Source organism: Rousettus aegyptiacus, unplaced genomic scaffold (genome assembly GCF_014176215.1).
Source record: "Rousettus aegyptiacus isolate mRouAeg1 unplaced genomic scaffold, mRouAeg1.p scaffold_m13_p_1, whole genome shotgun sequence".
Lineage (NCBI taxonomy): Eukaryota > Metazoa > Chordata > Mammalia > Chiroptera > Pteropodidae > Rousettus > Rousettus aegyptiacus.
Window position 1 is genome coordinate 175,190,910 of NW_023416284.1, and position 17,959 is coordinate 175,208,868.

Consider the following 17,959-nt stretch of genomic DNA (forward strand, 5'->3'; position numbering starts at 1 on the left):
TCCAGCAGTGGTTAGTTCAGAAACCATGATATATAAAAGAATACCTTGCAAATATTACAAATTATGATATATAGAGATTTACATAGATTACAAATAGTATTCAACACTTTAATTTATATAGGTTTTATTGAGCCATAGAGAGGAGAGTGAATAAATGAATGAGTAAGTGATTTTTGCAGGCTAGGCGATGAGAGGTTAACGGCAGGTGGCCCTGGCTAAGGAGTTACGGATGATTTTTATTTTCTACTTTTTTTCTCTGTATTTTCTATGTTCAACCATGTATATAATTATTTGTGAATAAAATTAAAAAACCCAACTTTGCTATTCTTATTTAGGTTTAGCAAGATAACATGTCTTCTTCATTTCTTTCATTTTTAGAAAACTTTATGGCAATTCTTTTTCTTTTTACATACATCTTCCTATCTTTTAGGAGTGAGATTGACCAGCTTTATCACAAAGCATCTGTGTATACTGTTGTTATTGTATTTAGTAGTCGATAAACTTCACAACTATAATTGTTCTATTCCCCATTTGGCACTTAACTATATGTTAGATGAGCTCAGAAATATCTCTGAATGAGTTTATTCAACATTATCATCATGGCATTGTAATACCAAAATCAAATGACAGGTTTCTTGGGAATTAATATTTTTCTTGGTCATGTTTGTATTTTTGGATCATGGGAGGAAGCCCCCATTGCAAATGACAAGAATACGCCAAAGCCACTAACTGCGTACTCTTTCCCTTCATGGCTTAAAACTGAAGCGTGAATGATTAGTGTGATTCCTCAGGAGGTACTTTATGAAGCTGAAGAGAAATAAGTTAACTTTTCCAACCCTTATTGGAATGCTTTCAATCCCTCTTGAAGGTAAGTGGGAGTGAATAAGGAACAAAGAGATTTTCACAAACAATGAAAGCTTTCCAAACAATTGAGAAAAACATTTTCTAAAACAATAATTTATGCCCCATTCTTTTATTTGAACGTGTTTTCTTAAGGCAGTGACTGGCAAAGAGTTTGACGATTTTATGTTTGAAGTAACTCTTCTCAGCAAGACACCCCACTACCAACGGGTTTCTTTTTGTGCTAGCTCATTCTGATTGCTTTACCCACATCCAATAGGAGTATATGCTGTCCCCCCCAAATCACAAAGTTGAAATATTTTTATTTGGGGAGCTTCTGCAATCAAAGTAATTCACCCTATCTTCAGAGAATAAAATGGAAAAAGGCAGCCTAATCTCTGTGACCTTAAACTTCCACTGAAACTTAAAGACGGGTTAGCTCAGCTAGTGAGCGCTGGGTGCTGATTAACACCAAGGTCATAGATTCTATCCTATTACAGGGCAGTGAGACTCAAAGGAAATACCCCCGTTGCATTGGCACAGACTCCCCAGGACATCTGCTAGCCATTCCTCATGAGGCAAGGAGTGCGGATTTTTAAATGAATCATATCTTTACTTAGGGAGTCTCTAACGTGAAGCTGGTTGCGGACCAAGGAAGAGGGCCAGCTGCAGTCAGGAGAGAGGCCCTAGAATACTCGGCCGGAACACAGTGAAGTGTGAGGAAATTTAAATGGGCTACAGGAAGTATTCAGTGGATGTGGCAAAGAAGACTGGATTTAGCCACCAGGAAGGTTTTTAGATGGAGTCACTGCCTAAGCCAGTGTCAGGACATCTGTCTGTAAGGGACAGGACACCTACCAGCAGGCAGGGACTTTGGGGAGGGGTTCCATTTCTAGAAGGCATTTGAGCAAGCGCTATAAATGGTTCCCAGCTACCACTGGGTTTAGGGCTGAGACCCACTCTGAAAAGCTTGGGCAGATGCATGACCTCCAGATCTTGATTAAGTGAGCCACCAGGGAGAGGTATAGGTGAAGAGTAGGTGAAGAGTAGGTGACATTTGGTAAACTACACAGCTATCTTTCCAAGGTATGAGTGTGGATATAGAATGTGTGCTGTGTTGTGTCTGGGAGCATGATTTAATTATGAGCTGCACCAGATGGACAAGTAAGAATGCTGACATAACATTTTTCTTGGCATTGGCTACATTGAGACCAAGGAGGGACTGTTCTGTAGGTGGAGGCCACAAACAAATCCAGCTGTAAGACACTATGAATGTGGAGATAGAGGACAAAAGAGGGGGTGTTATGATTAATTAAAATTATAGGAAAAAGGAGGTGCAAATGATGTTCAATTGGCAGGAATGTTCTCTTCATCTCTGTTCCAGAAGGATATACTACAGATCCAGTGTAGCACTGTTTCATAGAATTTCTGCGAAGAGGGAAATGTTTTGGTCAGTCCATTTTGGTAGTTACTAGCCATATGTGGCAATTGAGCACTTGTAATGTTGCTAGTATGACTGAGGAGCTTTTAAATTCAACTTAAATTATTAAATTAAAATTAAAATAGCAGTATGTGCCTTCTGGCTACTGGGTTGGACACAGCAGAATTAGATGCTAGAGTAAGTGGTAGCAGCAAATCCTATACTGAGAGTAATGAATTAATAGGTCTTTCCCCATGACCTTGGCCACACTCCAACCCCAAATAGATAGCATTCATTTTTTGATTCGTAAAATGTAAACTTTTTTGGCCTGGAGTGATGAAAGTTCATCTTCTTGTTGAGATTGAGACCAGAGAGAACACTGAATTCAACTTCCAGATCTGTCCTGTGCTGCAGTTTGTCCATCTGTACATTAGTGATTAAAATCTTATTGGTATTTATCACAAGCAGCCGTTAGTAAATGGGTCAATTTCTAAATATTCCTGTCAAATTGTATAGTAGCTGTTTTCCGAGAAGTTTGAAAAGCAGGCAACACAATCTATTCAGGAACAAAAATAATATAATTTCTTATTTTTTTTTTAGTTTCATTAAAAATTGTATTTCAGGTTGTATGTGTTATAGTCACAGAATATGTTACTATACTAAATATACATCTATTGAAGGCACTTGCTTAAATATTTTTTCCCAATAGAGATGGACAATCAAAAACATATAGGGTTTTTTGGTCAATGGTACATCTCATAGAAAATGCTATCCTTGGGACTAAGCAATGTGATTAAGTTTATCCTAACCTCAGATATTTTGATAACCTAGTAGCAGAGAAAGTATAGTTATTGAAGGCTTTCCTTTGCGCTATTTTCAATGACTGTATCAGCCGGTTCACTTACGTTTCATAATTCCATTTTATGCTTGGTAAATTTTCCCGTTTCTTCCCATATCCATATCTTTTCTAAGTTTCATTTTCCTGTATTTTCATAGCTCACTCTAACAATCTCTAAAAACCAATCAATTTTGCTTTGGAACCTGCTCCGACTCTGGAAGGGCCGCTTTCCTTGCTCACAGCTGCCCCCTCCACGAGCGACGTAAAATGAACACAGGGTTAGAAACTCCAGTCCTGGGAGCATCTTCTTTCCTTAGGCTCATGTATCGTTCTGATTTCGAGAGAGCAACACTGCTTCTGTTACCTCTTCCCAGATCAATGAGGTTAGACCCTCTGAGGGAGCGTCCCAGAATTCTTTCCAAATTCTCCGGATGATTCTAACGTGTATCCATAGTTGAGCCCCACCGAGATGCTATCTCTCGCTCAGCAGCAAGCACTGTTACACACCATCAGGTATAACATCAGTCATTGCGCGTTAGCCTACTGCGTGGCCCAATAAGTAGCCACTAGCCACATGCGGCCATTTAAAATTAAATGAATGAAAATGAAATAATATTAAGAATACAACCCCTCAGTTCACTAGCCATGTTCGAGGGTTCAGTAGCCACAAGCGGCTAGTAGTTACCATATCGTCTAGTCCAGATAGGGAACATTTTCATCACCAGAGAATTCCGTTGAGCTATGCTAACAATCAGGAAACACCAAATTGGGGAAGTGAACGAAGAAGGGAAGGTACAAGACAACGAAAATCCCAGAGCATTCTGTGTGGTTGGTAGACACTGTATCTTATATTACATTTGGGATTTAGTTTATGAATCCCTTAATTTTTAAATTTGGTCGAAATGACTTTTGGTTAACTTAAGTGAAAGACTGATTTGGTATCACATGATTTGCTCAGCCTACCTTTGTTTAATATATCTCCCTGTTAGAGTGTATTAGCGTCTCACTCAGTTGCTAACTAGCTTTCTGTTGTATGTGGCATTTAAAAACAATTTAGTTATAGAGGTTATGTTTTCTGAAATCTGTCTTGTTTTAGGGAAGAGGTGGACAGCTGGTGAAAATAGTCTCAAGGTTTGTAAACCTACCGAAGAAAAATGTGGTGTCACTCATTGACTGGCACCATGACATTTGTGAAACCCAGTGAGGGACAGATCTCTTGTTCTCATCATACATCAGTGTAAATATCTCAATAGGCCACTACTTCAGAGTCTTATAAAAACAGGAACATTGGGAGTGGGAGAATCTTGACCTTGATATCTTTTCACTTATTAAAAAGCTAAGAGTAGCCATTTTGCTAGCTGTGTCTTTACTGATTTTTGCTAAGAATCATTTTCTCAAATAATTTGAAATCTCATCTGTTACCTGATGCCTCTACTTACACCGTGGGGCAGATTTTCACCTCTACCTAGTATTTCATTTCATATGCTCTCCTGCTATTTTGGACATTTTTATTAAGTCCCACCCCCACATGTAAACAGACTACATCAGTCCATTAATGGAACTCATTATGCTCATTTATCTTTGCCAAGAACTATTGAAAATGATCACAAATGACTATGTAATTATAATTAAGATTTCATAGATGCACACACTTTATTTTTAACAAGCTCATTCTGTTAAGTGTCACCCTATTTCAAATAATGACATTTGCAGTTACAAAGAATTATGAAAATGACAGTTTAATATCTTTGGCAGATAAGCTAGTTATTGTATTTAATAATTTTAATTATTAGTTCATATTATGCAGATAGTAACTCCAGGAAGTTTATTCTATAAGAATACATAAGAAGATTATATATTCTATAATCTTATTCTGATAAGACCTGGTAACCAAAGTGGTCTCATTTCCCATTTTAGTCCATATATCTTCAGTTTTAATTTTGTTCTCCCAAAGAAGACTGAGTTTTTCCCAGTGTGATATTTCAGTTTTTGTAAAATTGTAATATTTGAAGAAGAATAACGTATATTAGATCTTCTTTTCACTTACTGAGCTAAAAATGATATGCATCACCAAACTACCAGAAAATTCTTTTAGCAATCAGGTTGTTAGTTTAAAAATGAGTCCTTTTAAAAAGTTGTGACAATCTTGTAATTTCCAAAGTGGCATCTTTAGAAACCCCTCACCACCCCCATTATTTTTCTTGTTTCCATTAAGGATATTTCACCGATCTTACATTTTTCTTTCCTTTACTGCATGTAGTCTTTATGTGCTTTCTTCCTGAAAAATAAAATTTTTAGTTTCAGGAGCTCTGTGTTCTATTCCTTCACTTTAAAATCATGGAAAAATAACTGTCATTTCCTTATCTCTGTCTCCAATTCTCTCATCATTTTCAGTGGGCCAATTTTCTTTTTCTTCTGTCTACTCTGAGGAACTTTTTACTCTGCTCCATTTCCTGCAATTTAGGGTTTACAATTTCTTTGCGATTCTCAGGTTATCCTTTGTATTTGTGTCTACTTTTTCATTAAAAAAAGACTTCAGTCTTATTTCCATTTCATCATCTGTATACTGCCATATTTAAAACGCATCTGCTTATTAATTGAAACTAACTGTCCGTCCTGCTTAATCACATGGAATGTGTAACTTCTGAATGAGTTAAAAATCATCATGTACTGTGAAAGAATTTTCTAGCATGTTCACATTAGTGCATTAAGTGCAGTGAAGCTGAAGTGAAATAGCTTATAATGAATATAACATCAAGAAATAATAATGAAAATCTACATATCCTGTGTACTAGGTCAACAAGCCCATAAGACAAATCACCATTTTATCAGAAATTTGACAAATCATACTAGTATTGGGAGTGTGTTAGCAAGGATGATAACATAGACATTGGAACTGGCAGTCTTGAGTTCTAATTTGTGTCAATCCCCATTTGTGTGCCTTTGGGCTAAACCACTGTTACCTTCCTGAGTTTTTCATTTATAAAATGAAGCTTAATATCTCACGTGTTTCAATGAAGTGATATGCAGATCACCCTCCACAGAACATACGACAATAGACCTCCATAATGATAATTTTCTTCCTTCCAAAAAAATGAACAGGTCTGGTTTGGATTCAGGATAGGCATAACCTGAATAACTTTAGCCTAAATATAACCATTTCAGTAAAAGAACACTTTTCCTTTTTTTTTTTTTTTTGTCATTATTGTTAAATGTACCCCTGGCTAAACGTGCTTTACTTCATCTACCAACTAAACCCTAGGTATCCCTAAAGAATGTATTAGATTGACTATCCACTCTGATCAAATTACAACCAAATATTCTTGTTAACTTTTAAAATATTTCTAATTTAGTTACAAAGCAAGTCCGTCACCTCACTTGAAATGATTTCTTCTACCTTTTCCCCAGTCAGACTATTCAGGCAGCTTTGCATTAGTAGTGATTGACACAAGCCTTTTCTGAAAGGCTTGAGACCTTAGACACTGAGATATCTCTATGAAAGAACCTAAAAAAGTCCATGTGTTCGACTCTAATAGCTTCTTTCTTAATTGAATCCTGCCTGTTTAAACAGGATGTATTCAGATTGTTGGAGACCTATAATCACAATAAAACATACTTTATTTACCATCATCATTTTCAAAAGTAAATTAATCAGTTGTTAAGTTTAAAAAAAAAAATTCGATGTAGTCGATTATGTGTGTGGCACTAGCCATTGTGTAAAGAGGTCAAAGTCCTCCTGTGTTTTCTCCAGAAGGGAAAGTGTGCTTCTGGGGAAGCCCCTCCATTACCAAGAAAGCTTGGAATCTGCTTATTAATTTTTTACCTATAGCTCCCTTTTCAACATATACTAATTACCTCTAATTTCATGAGTTATGAATAAAGTCTAAGGTTGTTGTTGTTGTTGTTTTTTTTTTCCTGAAATTATAGCAGTGGGAGCATTATTTTTTCATTTGAGCTTTATCCTTTATCATAACTTCTGACTTTGACTAAACATGAGCAAAATGAATGGCTTTTAAAAGATAGATACAAGGCTAAGAAGCCACTTAATTATCTTTACAAAATATTACAAAGTATTAAGACTGCAAAGAATCAGATGTTGAAATGGGCCCTATTCTGTAAGTTCGGCTTATGACTGGACTGTTAAGCATGCCTTATGAGTTACCTATCTTGAGCTGTTTTTCCCTTGTTTGTTTGTTTACACATGTATCTTATCTCGGTTTAGGAGTGTTCTGGTCAGCTTATTTTGGAATTTCTTCTGCTACTCTATTTTAGACGTCACTGACATCAGCTTTTGTATTTTGACTGCAAACTTTCTCTTTCTCTCTCTTGTCCCCTCTCCAGCAGTAATATCTAGGGTTTTATAGGAAATCAGTAGTTATGTCAGGTTGCTAAGTATCTTCCCACAGAAAGACATGCATTATGGAGCAACATATATTTAGTATTTGACATTTGATAAACTAGCTTGCTTAAGATATTTTGCAATACAACTTCAGCCCTGGCAGTTGTAAGCAGAGCATCCAGTGGTATTGGGTGAAGTAAACAGATATGGACACGCCACTTGCATCGAGATGTATTAATTTTTCTGATCATTGGATAAGAACTTGTGAGAGTGAATAATGGAATTCAAATCAGATGGGGCGAGATATTTGATGTTCCGGAATAAATCACAGTATAATAAATCAGCTACTTTGTTTGGCTTGAATGAGGAGATGCTAATGCTAAAATAAAGTCAGAGAAAAGGAAAATGGAAATTCTATAGAGGAGAGGCTGGCCCTGGGGTGATGCTAGTGCCCTCAGTGGAATGTTGTCTTCTTCTAAAGGCACTGGTTCAATTCAGTATATAAAACATTCACCGATCATTCGTGAGGAAAGCTAATTTATTTACAAGGCACAGACCTGAGCCTAGTAGGAAATAAAGAGAACTAGGTACATCCTTTAGCGTTAAGAAACTTTTGAATCTCGGCATATTTGAGAGAGAGAGGAATTTTCTGGATTGGGGCAATAGGTAACTCCTTTGGCATAAGTATGGTGAAATAAAATTGCTCCTGTTAGATCGGTGATAAGAGTGGTTCCTTTTGCTGAGCTCTCTATTAAATAAGGGTGGTAGAACTTTGTGATCTTTAGGGTTTTTGATAATTCTCAATTTCATCATTCTCTGGCATTAGTACTTGTTCAGATGGATATTTTAAGAAAGGAAGGAGCCCCAGTGATTTTGTGTTAGCCACCAGGATAAGGCACAAATTCATCATGTAATATTGTATTCATTGAGGATTCTAGGGGATATCAGAGATCTCTAATATATTTAAAGTGACGGAGTTCACAAACGAGAGTTTATGAAAAGGAATAACCCCTTTTAAGCTTCAAGAAATATGACAGGCACCCACTTGAGGATCTGTTAAAGTGCCTGCCAGGGTGAACTTGTCTGTGATCCAGTTGTAGAATTGTTGTGTGATGACTGTCCCCCTGGCAGGCACTTCTTGTCCGAGAGAGTGTAACTGGGTATTGGTGACTCAAGCGAGGCTCAGAGGACTCATCCATATCCACATTAAAGACAATGGGGACTTTATTGGTACCCAACTCTTCACAGATTAGCGTAAGACAAAGAAGAGACCCATGGGGAGGTAGGCAGCCAAACTGTTTCTATGACAAGTTGCAGAAGGAAAACCGTGGATCTGAGTTGTGGAACTGTTAAGGAACAGGAGAAAAGAGAGAGATCTTCACAGGCTGAACCTTGGTGTCTTATTTATTCTTCTTGGCTACAGAATGCCTGCCAGCAGGAGACTCATCACTAAGATATTACAGGGAAATGAAGCCAGGCAAGAAAAATAAGTACTGCTTTTCTCTTCACCCTGTAAATTCTGTTATTAATAAATCAGATTCTTATAGAACGGCCTGCCACAGCTGTCTCTAGAAGCAAGGTTTTATTAGCAGATTTTTTTTAAATTAAAATACACAGTAGTTTTAAGAGTGGACATTATATACTTTTAAGTCAAATATATGTCACTGAGAACATATGTGTTTTTGACTTACCCCTAACTTGGTTTGGACCTCAATTCTCGGTTTTGTTGCTGGGATAAGGCAGTGTGATTTGACATGTAATTGATTTCTCACTCTTGGTACTCCCCACCTAGACCTTGGGAAAGTTCCAAAACAGTGCATTCTTACATGAGGACTACCTCTTCGGTCACTTCAGCTTCCATGAGGGACGTTTTTAAAACAGTACAGCAACAGGTCAGAACAGAAACAATGCAATCCTTTTTAAAATTAAATTTGAGGGGTCGAGGGGAGGTAGATGGGGAGAAGAAGGTCAAATATGTGGTGACAGAAAAATATCTATGGGAGGTGAACACACAGTGTAAACATATATATGCCTTACTGTTAAAGTGTACAGCTGAAACTTACTGGATTTTGTTAACCAATGTCGCCATAAAAAAAATATATAAATTAAATTTGAGACAAATATCAGCTAAGTAAACTATGATTTTCCAATATGATTTGGTTAAGAGGGAGATTAATACTCTCTGTGAACTCGCTTTGTGGAATTAATTTTAAAAACAATAACATATATGGGTCTTGTTTTCCTGATCATAAACATAAATATATGCTAATTGCAGGGAAGAATCATTGTATTATTCCACAGCTTGTGTTTTTCAAGTGCTTCTTGGTTGGACAGCTCCAGCACAACAGGGCAGAGATGTAACAGGTGTGGCCAGGCAGGGATGACAGCCTGTTAATTAAGTTTTCTTCAGTTGTAGTGTGGCAGCTGCTCCCTTCCATCACTGCTGAGTTCCTATTGTCACAGTAAGAGGAACCTAGCTCTGGGGCTTGGGACGAAGAACAGCCCAGACTGGGCTTGGATGACATGATTAGCCGTGGTGACGGGCCATGGTTATTCCTGATGCAAGAAGAGCAATGGAAGGAGATGCTGTAGTTTGGGAGGAAGGAGAAAGGAAGTGCCCTTTACCCATCCAGGAGGAATCAAGCTCATCTGTGCCCAAGTCGGCTTATTACGGACAATTAATTCCAATGGTTAATCACCCCAAAGGACCCTAGTGTTTCTCCACCCTATGAAATACTCCGTAATTTCCTTATTCAACTTTTCCCTCCTGCCTTGAGCCCCTGGCAACCTTTGATTTGCTTAACATCTCTAGTTTTATCTTTACTTGAATGTCATATAATTTTGAATCAAATAGTATGTAACTTTTTTAGACTGGCTACTTAAATATTTTTTACAAATAATGTGTGAAATCACCATACTTATGCCAAATACCAAAATACTGTGTATTTTAATTATCAATTTAATTTATTTTATAGACATAGAAACATTCAAGTTATTTGTTTCTCTTTGTGTAAGTTTTGTTAGTTTATGCCTTTCAAATAATTGGTCCATTCTACCTAAATTATTGGATTTGTGGAAATAGGCTTTTTTATGATATTTCTTTATTACCCTCTTAATGTTCATAAAACCAGGGATAGTGGCTCCTCTTTCATTTATGATATCGGTAATTTATATCTTCTGTTTTTCCTTAATTATCCTGGCTAGAAGTTTATCAATTTTATTGATCTTTTCAAAGAACCAGTTTGAGTTTCATTGTTTTTCTTTATTGTGTTCCTGTTTCTATTTTATTAATTTCACCTGTAATTTTTATTATTTCTCTTCTGCTTGCTTTAGGGTTAATTCGATCTATTTTTCCTCTACTTTTCTGAAGTGGAAGCTTAGGTTATTGACACGTTTTTCTAATATATACATTTAATGCTATACATTTTTCTCCAGAAATTTTGATAACTTTTATTTTTATTTTTATTTAGTTCAAATATTTTAAAATTTCTATTGAGACTTCTTCTTTGACTCATCTGTTTTTTAAAGGTATATTGTTTATCTCCAAATATTTTCAGTTATCTTTCTGTTACTCATTTCTAGTTTATTTCCATTCTGGTCTGAGAGAATATATTATTTCTACATTTAAGATTTATTGAGGGTGTTTTTATGGGCCAGAATATGATTTTTCTTGGTGACTATTTCACTAGAGCTTAAGAATAATGTGTATTCATCTATCGTTTCATATTCTATAAATATCAATTAGATCAAGTTGATCGATAGTGTTGTTGAGGTCAGCTCTATCCGTATTGATTTTCTGCCTACTTGAACTATCAGTTGTGGACAGGAGATAAAAGAGTTGCAATTAATAGATTCGTTTGTTTCACCTTTCGGTTCTAACCATTTTGCCTCTAAATATTTAGAAACGTTTTTTTAAAAACTGGATTAAAAATATATAAAGCAATTGTTTATAAGCCTCGGATACCAGGCAGTATGGGGCAATATTTCTTGAGAAGGGGAAAATAAATGAGGTGAGTCCTATAATCATTCCAACCTCCTGCCTAGAGGGAAGTTCCAGGCCATAGCTAAGGGGGGGAGAACTCGGGTGTAATTAAAAATAGAAGGTAGCACATAATAGTTGTTTCATGAATGGCCCAGGAAAGGAAAGCTGTAAGAACAGAGAAGGTAGAGCTGCTAGACTAGGGTGGGTACCAAGACTGACTATGTATAATGTGAGATTTTACTTGGGTTTTGGAGGCCGATATAAGAGAGATAGAAAGAGCACAGGCGGGGGATGTTAGAAAGTACTATAAAAAATGGCACAGGTCTAACCTTCTTTTATGAAAAATAAAGGTTTGTGGACATCTCTAAAGACAGGTTTGAAAAGTACTTTGGGATTATTTGTGGAAATTCATGAGTCTTAATGTAGTGTTCGATTTTATTCAGTAGGTCAGTGGCTTTTAAAATTTAAAATAAAACCAGTAAACCCTTTAAGAAATAAGTAATTTCCCTAATCCAAATACAAAACACGCACATATAACAACATAGCTTTAGACAAATGTGGGGAATGGGGTGGCCAGAACCCCCAACCCCACTACCTCGGATGCCCCTAAGGACTGCCAAGAGCATAAACAACTCCTGTGCTGTAGACTCAGAAAGGCTTTGAGGGATTTAGGCAGAAAATAACAGGATAAAAGGGGTAAGGAATGGAGAGCAATCAACCTATAGTTAATTGTATTGGAAAGGAGGTTGGAAGTAGGCAAGGAGACAGATTAGGAGATGCTGCTTTGATTGAGGCAAGAAGGGGTAGAGGCGTGACCTAGGATGGTGGCACTAAAATAGATAGGAAGAGATTAAAGAAGGAGATATGTGAAGAAATCCTAGTTTGTGGGAGTTTGTTGGGTGTGAAAGGGAGGAGGCAAAGAGCATTAAGTAAAATGAACTAGATAATTCATAATCCCTTGATCTGATACACTTAGAAACTATGATAATAATAATATATAATGACATAATTCACCTAGTTCAAATCTCTGTGATGCCCTTGGTGTGACCTTGGACTTGATGGTTGTTCTAAACTTTTTTTCTCTATTAAATGGGGGACTATCACGGTTCCTACCTATAGGATTCATTGCTGGTGTTAGAAGGGAGAGTCTTAGGACTGATGCATAGAAATTTTCCTGAAGCAAGTTTTATTAGTTCTTATCTTTATTTAATTCTAAACTAATCAGCACTTCTGTTTTCTTCAACATGTTGAATTAAGAAACTTTTAGTGTATTTCTTTGCTTGGCTTTTTAATACCTCATGAATAATGTGGAATTATTGAGAAACAAAAGAAAGGTGATTATGCAAATGTTTGGAATATTTAATGATACATTAAAGTAGTCTTCGGAAACTGGAAAAATTACTGAAGTTATACTAGCTTTTTGTAGAGATGTAGAATATTAAGAAGAAAAAAATCATTTTAGAAAAAAATTTTAAAAGTAGAATATTAGAAACAAAGAATTCAAGAAAATGTATTAATTAATGAATATTCAGATAGTATATCAATTTTCCCCGAGGTACAATGACTAAGCCAAAGAATTTAAAGGATGAGAAAGAGACTGATTAAACAAACTCCAAAGTAATTAGAAATTGTCTTTCAAAACGCTTAGTTCGACACATTAAGACAGATTTTTTGTTTTAGGGCCAGGATGTGCTTGTTTTAAGCAGTTGATGTAGCTTCAGCCTCTCTCTCCTCGCCAGGACTCAGCCCTTGTACTGTTTTGCAGCACGCCTGCCAGATCCCAGGCAGCGTGGGAAGGGAGTCCTCACCTAGAGAGTGCCTTGGGCACTGTCTCTCTCCCTTTCATTCTCATCCCATTTGCCTGCGTTTATTAGTTTAGTACTCCCTGGATTAGAATCATTTAAACTCACATTGAGTGCTACCGCGTGGAGGTTCTATACAGAGCCTCTCCAAGTCCTTGCAACAGTGTGACAAGGGTATTAGAGGAGGCTTATTAACCCAGAGAGATAACATTAAAAATGGTGGCATTTCACATTTTTGTTGGGTTTGCTGGATAAGAGATAGTTTGTTTTCTCAATCTCTTATATGAAACCAGTGGGCAATCCTTGAATTATTGTAAACTTAAGATTTTAAAAAAAAGTTCTATAAAGAAATTTGCATGAACGTAAGTATTGTCTAATCTCAAGTGATACAAATTGAGAGCTTATAATATGTGTACTCCAGTATTTCTACTGTATGACATCTGTATTGTGCTGCAGAATTTTGCTTAACTATTCTGGAAAATGACTTTCTTTTTTTTAATTGAATGACAGTCCATCTTGTTTATGTGGCATTATAAGCCAAAATGATATTCGCTACAAATAAATGTCTTGATTATCAAGAAGTTGCCTGTTTAATATTTGCAAGGTCTAAGTCAATTGTTTTATCCCCTCTGCTTTGTGAACTGGTAGTTAGATATTTTGTTTTTTTTTTTTTTCATTGCTAGTTAAAACAAGTTAGACAAAAGGAAGTGAGCTTAAGTAAAGTACATGACAATCTATGTTGCTGCTTTACAAATAATTCCGAAAAATATCTTCGGAGGGAGCAGAGAATGAGTTTTAAATTTTATCTTTGGATTTTAACTGTGCTCGCCACGCCTATGTCCCATCCTTTTATATAATTAAGAACTGGCTGTATGTTCCATAGCAACACAGCCTATAGTTATTGGTTCTGATAAATAATTCTCATTTAACCTAGGTTAAAATAGAAGTAGAAGTTGGGTCATTTTTCACTTTTTCTACTTTATTCTAGTTTGATTTTTTGAGCTACTATAAAGTATTTGTGCAATATGATCACTGGTAATGACACCGGTATGTCACTGGTAATATGACAGTTACCACTTACAAGTAGAAAAGGATGCCTACTCGAGGGTCTTGGGTCAGTTCCTAAGGTGATGATGTGTAGCTTAGCAGCTCTGAAGACCTAACAAGCACCTCTGGGGTCCAGAGGCTGCCAGAAACATTTCGGATAAGTCATTCCTTTTTAGTGTCTTCCATTAAGAAGTCTACTTGAATGATAAGGATGTTTACTAAATGCTTTAAAAAAAATTTTTTTTTAGTTTATTATTTAAAGAATGTTCATAGCAGAAGCAGTGTTCAATGCTAAGCTATATTTCAAGAATAATTATTATAATTCTGTTCTTTTTATAGCATCTTTTATACACACACAAACATACACACACAGACACTCACAGATACATGCACATGTGTGCGCGCGCACGCATACACACATACACACACACCAGGTTGTACTGGCTCACAAAAGCTTGCTCAATTTTCAAGATTTTTGTAAGCTGCTTACTGTTAGACAAGTAGCTTAAAATTTGCCATGGTAGAAGTGTTTACACCATGGAAATTGGTGACTGCTACAAATCAAAGCCTTTTAAAAAAATAAATGTCTTGTTCAGCTGGTTGTCAAACACTTACCAGCGCACTTGTGCCCCAAAGTATTTCTTTAAATAGAATAAAGGGTTATTAGCATTGAAGATAGTTTTAGTAAACAAGCGTATGTGAGAAAAAGAATAAACTTTTTTTTTCTCTGTTGTCAGGGATACGGAAAGACCGAAGAGGAGGGAGAATATTGAAACCCAAGCGCCAAAGAGATGATGGGGAGAACAGGAATGAAGCGGGGTCCTCTGGAGACATGAGAGCTGCCAGCATGTGGTCAAACCCTCTCTTGATTAAGCACCCTAAGAAGAGCAGCCCTGCCTTATCCCTGACAGCAGATCAGATGGTCAGTGCCTTGTTGGAGGCTGAGCCCCCCCTACTCTATTCTGAGTATGATTCAACCAGACCCTTCAGTGAGGCTTCGATGATGGGCTTGCTAACCAACCTCGCAGACAGGGAGCTGGTTCACATGATCAACTGGGCAAAGAGGGTACCAGGTAAGAGCGCTAAGCTCAACTTTTATTTTTAAGAGTCAGTAACTAGTCATGAACTGGTTGTGAAGTCATAGGAAAAACAGTGGGAAACCGTGGCTTGTTGTCTAATTGGTTTCGAAGTTACATCAGAATTTGTTAATTTTCAGTTTGGTACACTGTAATCTCCCGGAAATTAAGAAATAATGTTTTAAAATCTTAATCTAGAAGATTAAAGTCTTTAACCTGATGTTATTAACCATCTTATTCAGCCAAAAATCTGAGATAAATACCGCATAATAAATGCAGTTAATATATGTTCACGGTGTTCAAAATTTTTAAAATTAAATGATCCTCGATCTATATATTTTTAATATTGAGGAATTTGTTTAAAATGTCTTAATAATTAATGAACAATTTTACATTAAAGAGCTTTTAAAATCTTTGTGAACTAAAGAGATGATAGTAGTTTTCTTTACCGAATACCAATTATTTCCTAAACTATCTAGTCTTGAAATTTCAGGGGAAAGGTAATACAATAGAAAAATTAATTAGATTTTCATTCTAATCCTAAAGGGAGCTTGTAGGAAGATACAGTGGCAAGAGTGACACTTGGTCCTTCAGTTGAGTCTCTCAGAACTGGTGTTCTTGTAAGATGACAGTTCTTATTGTTCAGAGAGAAGAACTCTTATTATGGAATCAAGACTAGAACATGACCTTCATAACCATTCAGGAGCTAATGTAGATGATTCAAGGCAAGAGGAAGTTAAGTCTTTTTCTTGGGTTTATAGATCAAATGAATAATGGATTTAGACAGATTGTCTAATTTGGTTTCTTTTAGTAGATAAAATCAATCATTACCTCTGATGGATGGGATGGTTTTTATGAAACCAAATGAATGTAGAGTGTTGTACTTCCAGTTCAGAGTTCACTGATCTGTTATAGGCCAAGTGAACATATCTCTGGCCTTAGAGAGTGTTTTATATGTTTGTGTACATTAACATGTAAATATGTGGTCTTTTGAGTAAGGAGCCAGTAATGTTGTGATCCAGACTTGGTAAAGGGCATCAATGTAGGTGGTAGAGACTGGGTTATATGGAAGCGTGGGGATTAGCAAGCATATTTAGGTTGACAAATAAATGTCCTAATGACAAATAAAAACTAATGACAAATAAAAACTGCCAGCCATCTTTTGAATGAAGAGTTTTATTGAGCACCTACCTCCCTGTCTTAGTATTCTCGTGTGAAGTAGATCCATGATAAGCGAATACTGGAATCTACATATAATGTGGTTATAGATTTAATTTTTATATTTGTTATTGCCACTTTTATTACTTTGAGAGAAGAGAAAAATTAAAAAATAATAATAATGGACATATCCCTGGGAACCAACTTTTGATTGCTGTTAAGTTTTATTGTGCTATAGGCATATTTTTTCCCTGAAATATGTGAAGTCTTAGTAATATTAGTTTCAGAGCATTGCTGGACTCAAGTATATATTTTTCACACTTATCAGTTAATTCCCATCATGATATTTTTATTATAAAAATTTGAAGGGCATTTGGAACAACTGGAATTAAATTCAAATCTATTATCAGTGGATGAAGAATTCATGGCAATAATCTTCTGAATCTAAGAATAAAATAGAGAAATAAGGGAAGGAAAATTTATGTTCATGCTTAGCCATCCCATCGTTAAACCTAGAACTAAACGTTTTTATAATAATGTAATATGTAGCAAAATTATAGAGTGCTATAATTTGATTGTGTTAGTTTTAAAAAAATTGAATAATTTCAAAATCCTTGGGCCAAACTATATCTTGTTTTTCGATGGTTTAAAAAATTATAAAAGCTAAAAAGAAATTGTGTATGTGTGTGTGTGTACTATTAGAATAGAGTGCAAATCAAAAACCTATTTGTCTGACCAAGCAGAATAAAAATAGTAATTGATTTTAAAAAGATGAAAAATGAGGGCAGGAAAAAAATCTTCTGCAAAAACTTTGAAAATGATCGTCAAGCTCTTCAGAAAAATTGAAAAAGTCACATTTTGAAAAGTTTTTATATATCCAGATACCATCTGCCATTTAAAAAATAGCCCACATTGAAAATCAAATATAGACATTTATGTGGTAATAGTTTGAGAATAATAATAGTAATTTTAAAGAGAAGGAATATAAAGCATTATTAATAAAAAGAGTAGCAAGAAAATCAATTCCAGAAGAATCTGAAATTGCTAAATGATACAAAACCAACATGGGACATCTGGATAATCCTCAGAATGGCTATCAATATAACAGAAATTATGAATTTATTTTTTTTTAATCGAGGTATAATTGACAAAATTGTAAGATATTTAAAGTGTACATCATGGTGATTCAATATAAATAAACACTGTAAAAGGATTCCCCCATCTAGTTCATTAACACATTTATCACCTCACATGTTTCTTTTTGTGCGTGTATGAGAACAGTTAAGTTCTACCCTCTTAGCTAATTTCAATTATACAATACAGTATTATCAACTACGGTCACCACGTCTTGCATTAGATCCTCATCTCGTTTTCATCTCGTAACTGAAAGTTTGTATTCTTTTACCACCCTCTCTCTATTGGCCCATCCCTGAATCCTTGGCAACACCTTTTCTCCT

At 35.8% G+C, this 17,959-nt stretch overlaps 1 protein-coding gene across 8 annotated transcripts in view; it reads left to right on the top strand.

Moving 5' to 3' along the window:
• The window catches only part of ESR1 (estrogen receptor 1), a 304,656-nt gene that overhangs the window by 168,705 nt on the left and 117,992 nt on the right, over positions 1-17,959 (top strand). For all 8 annotated transcript variants that reach the window (XM_036222773.1, XM_036222778.1, XM_036222784.1 and 5 more), the window contains one exon: positions 15,006-15,341. In XM_036222773.1, coding sequence (XP_036078666.1) covers positions 15,006-15,341 — 336 coding nt within the window. The remainder of the gene's footprint in view (positions 1-15,005; positions 15,342-17,959) is intronic.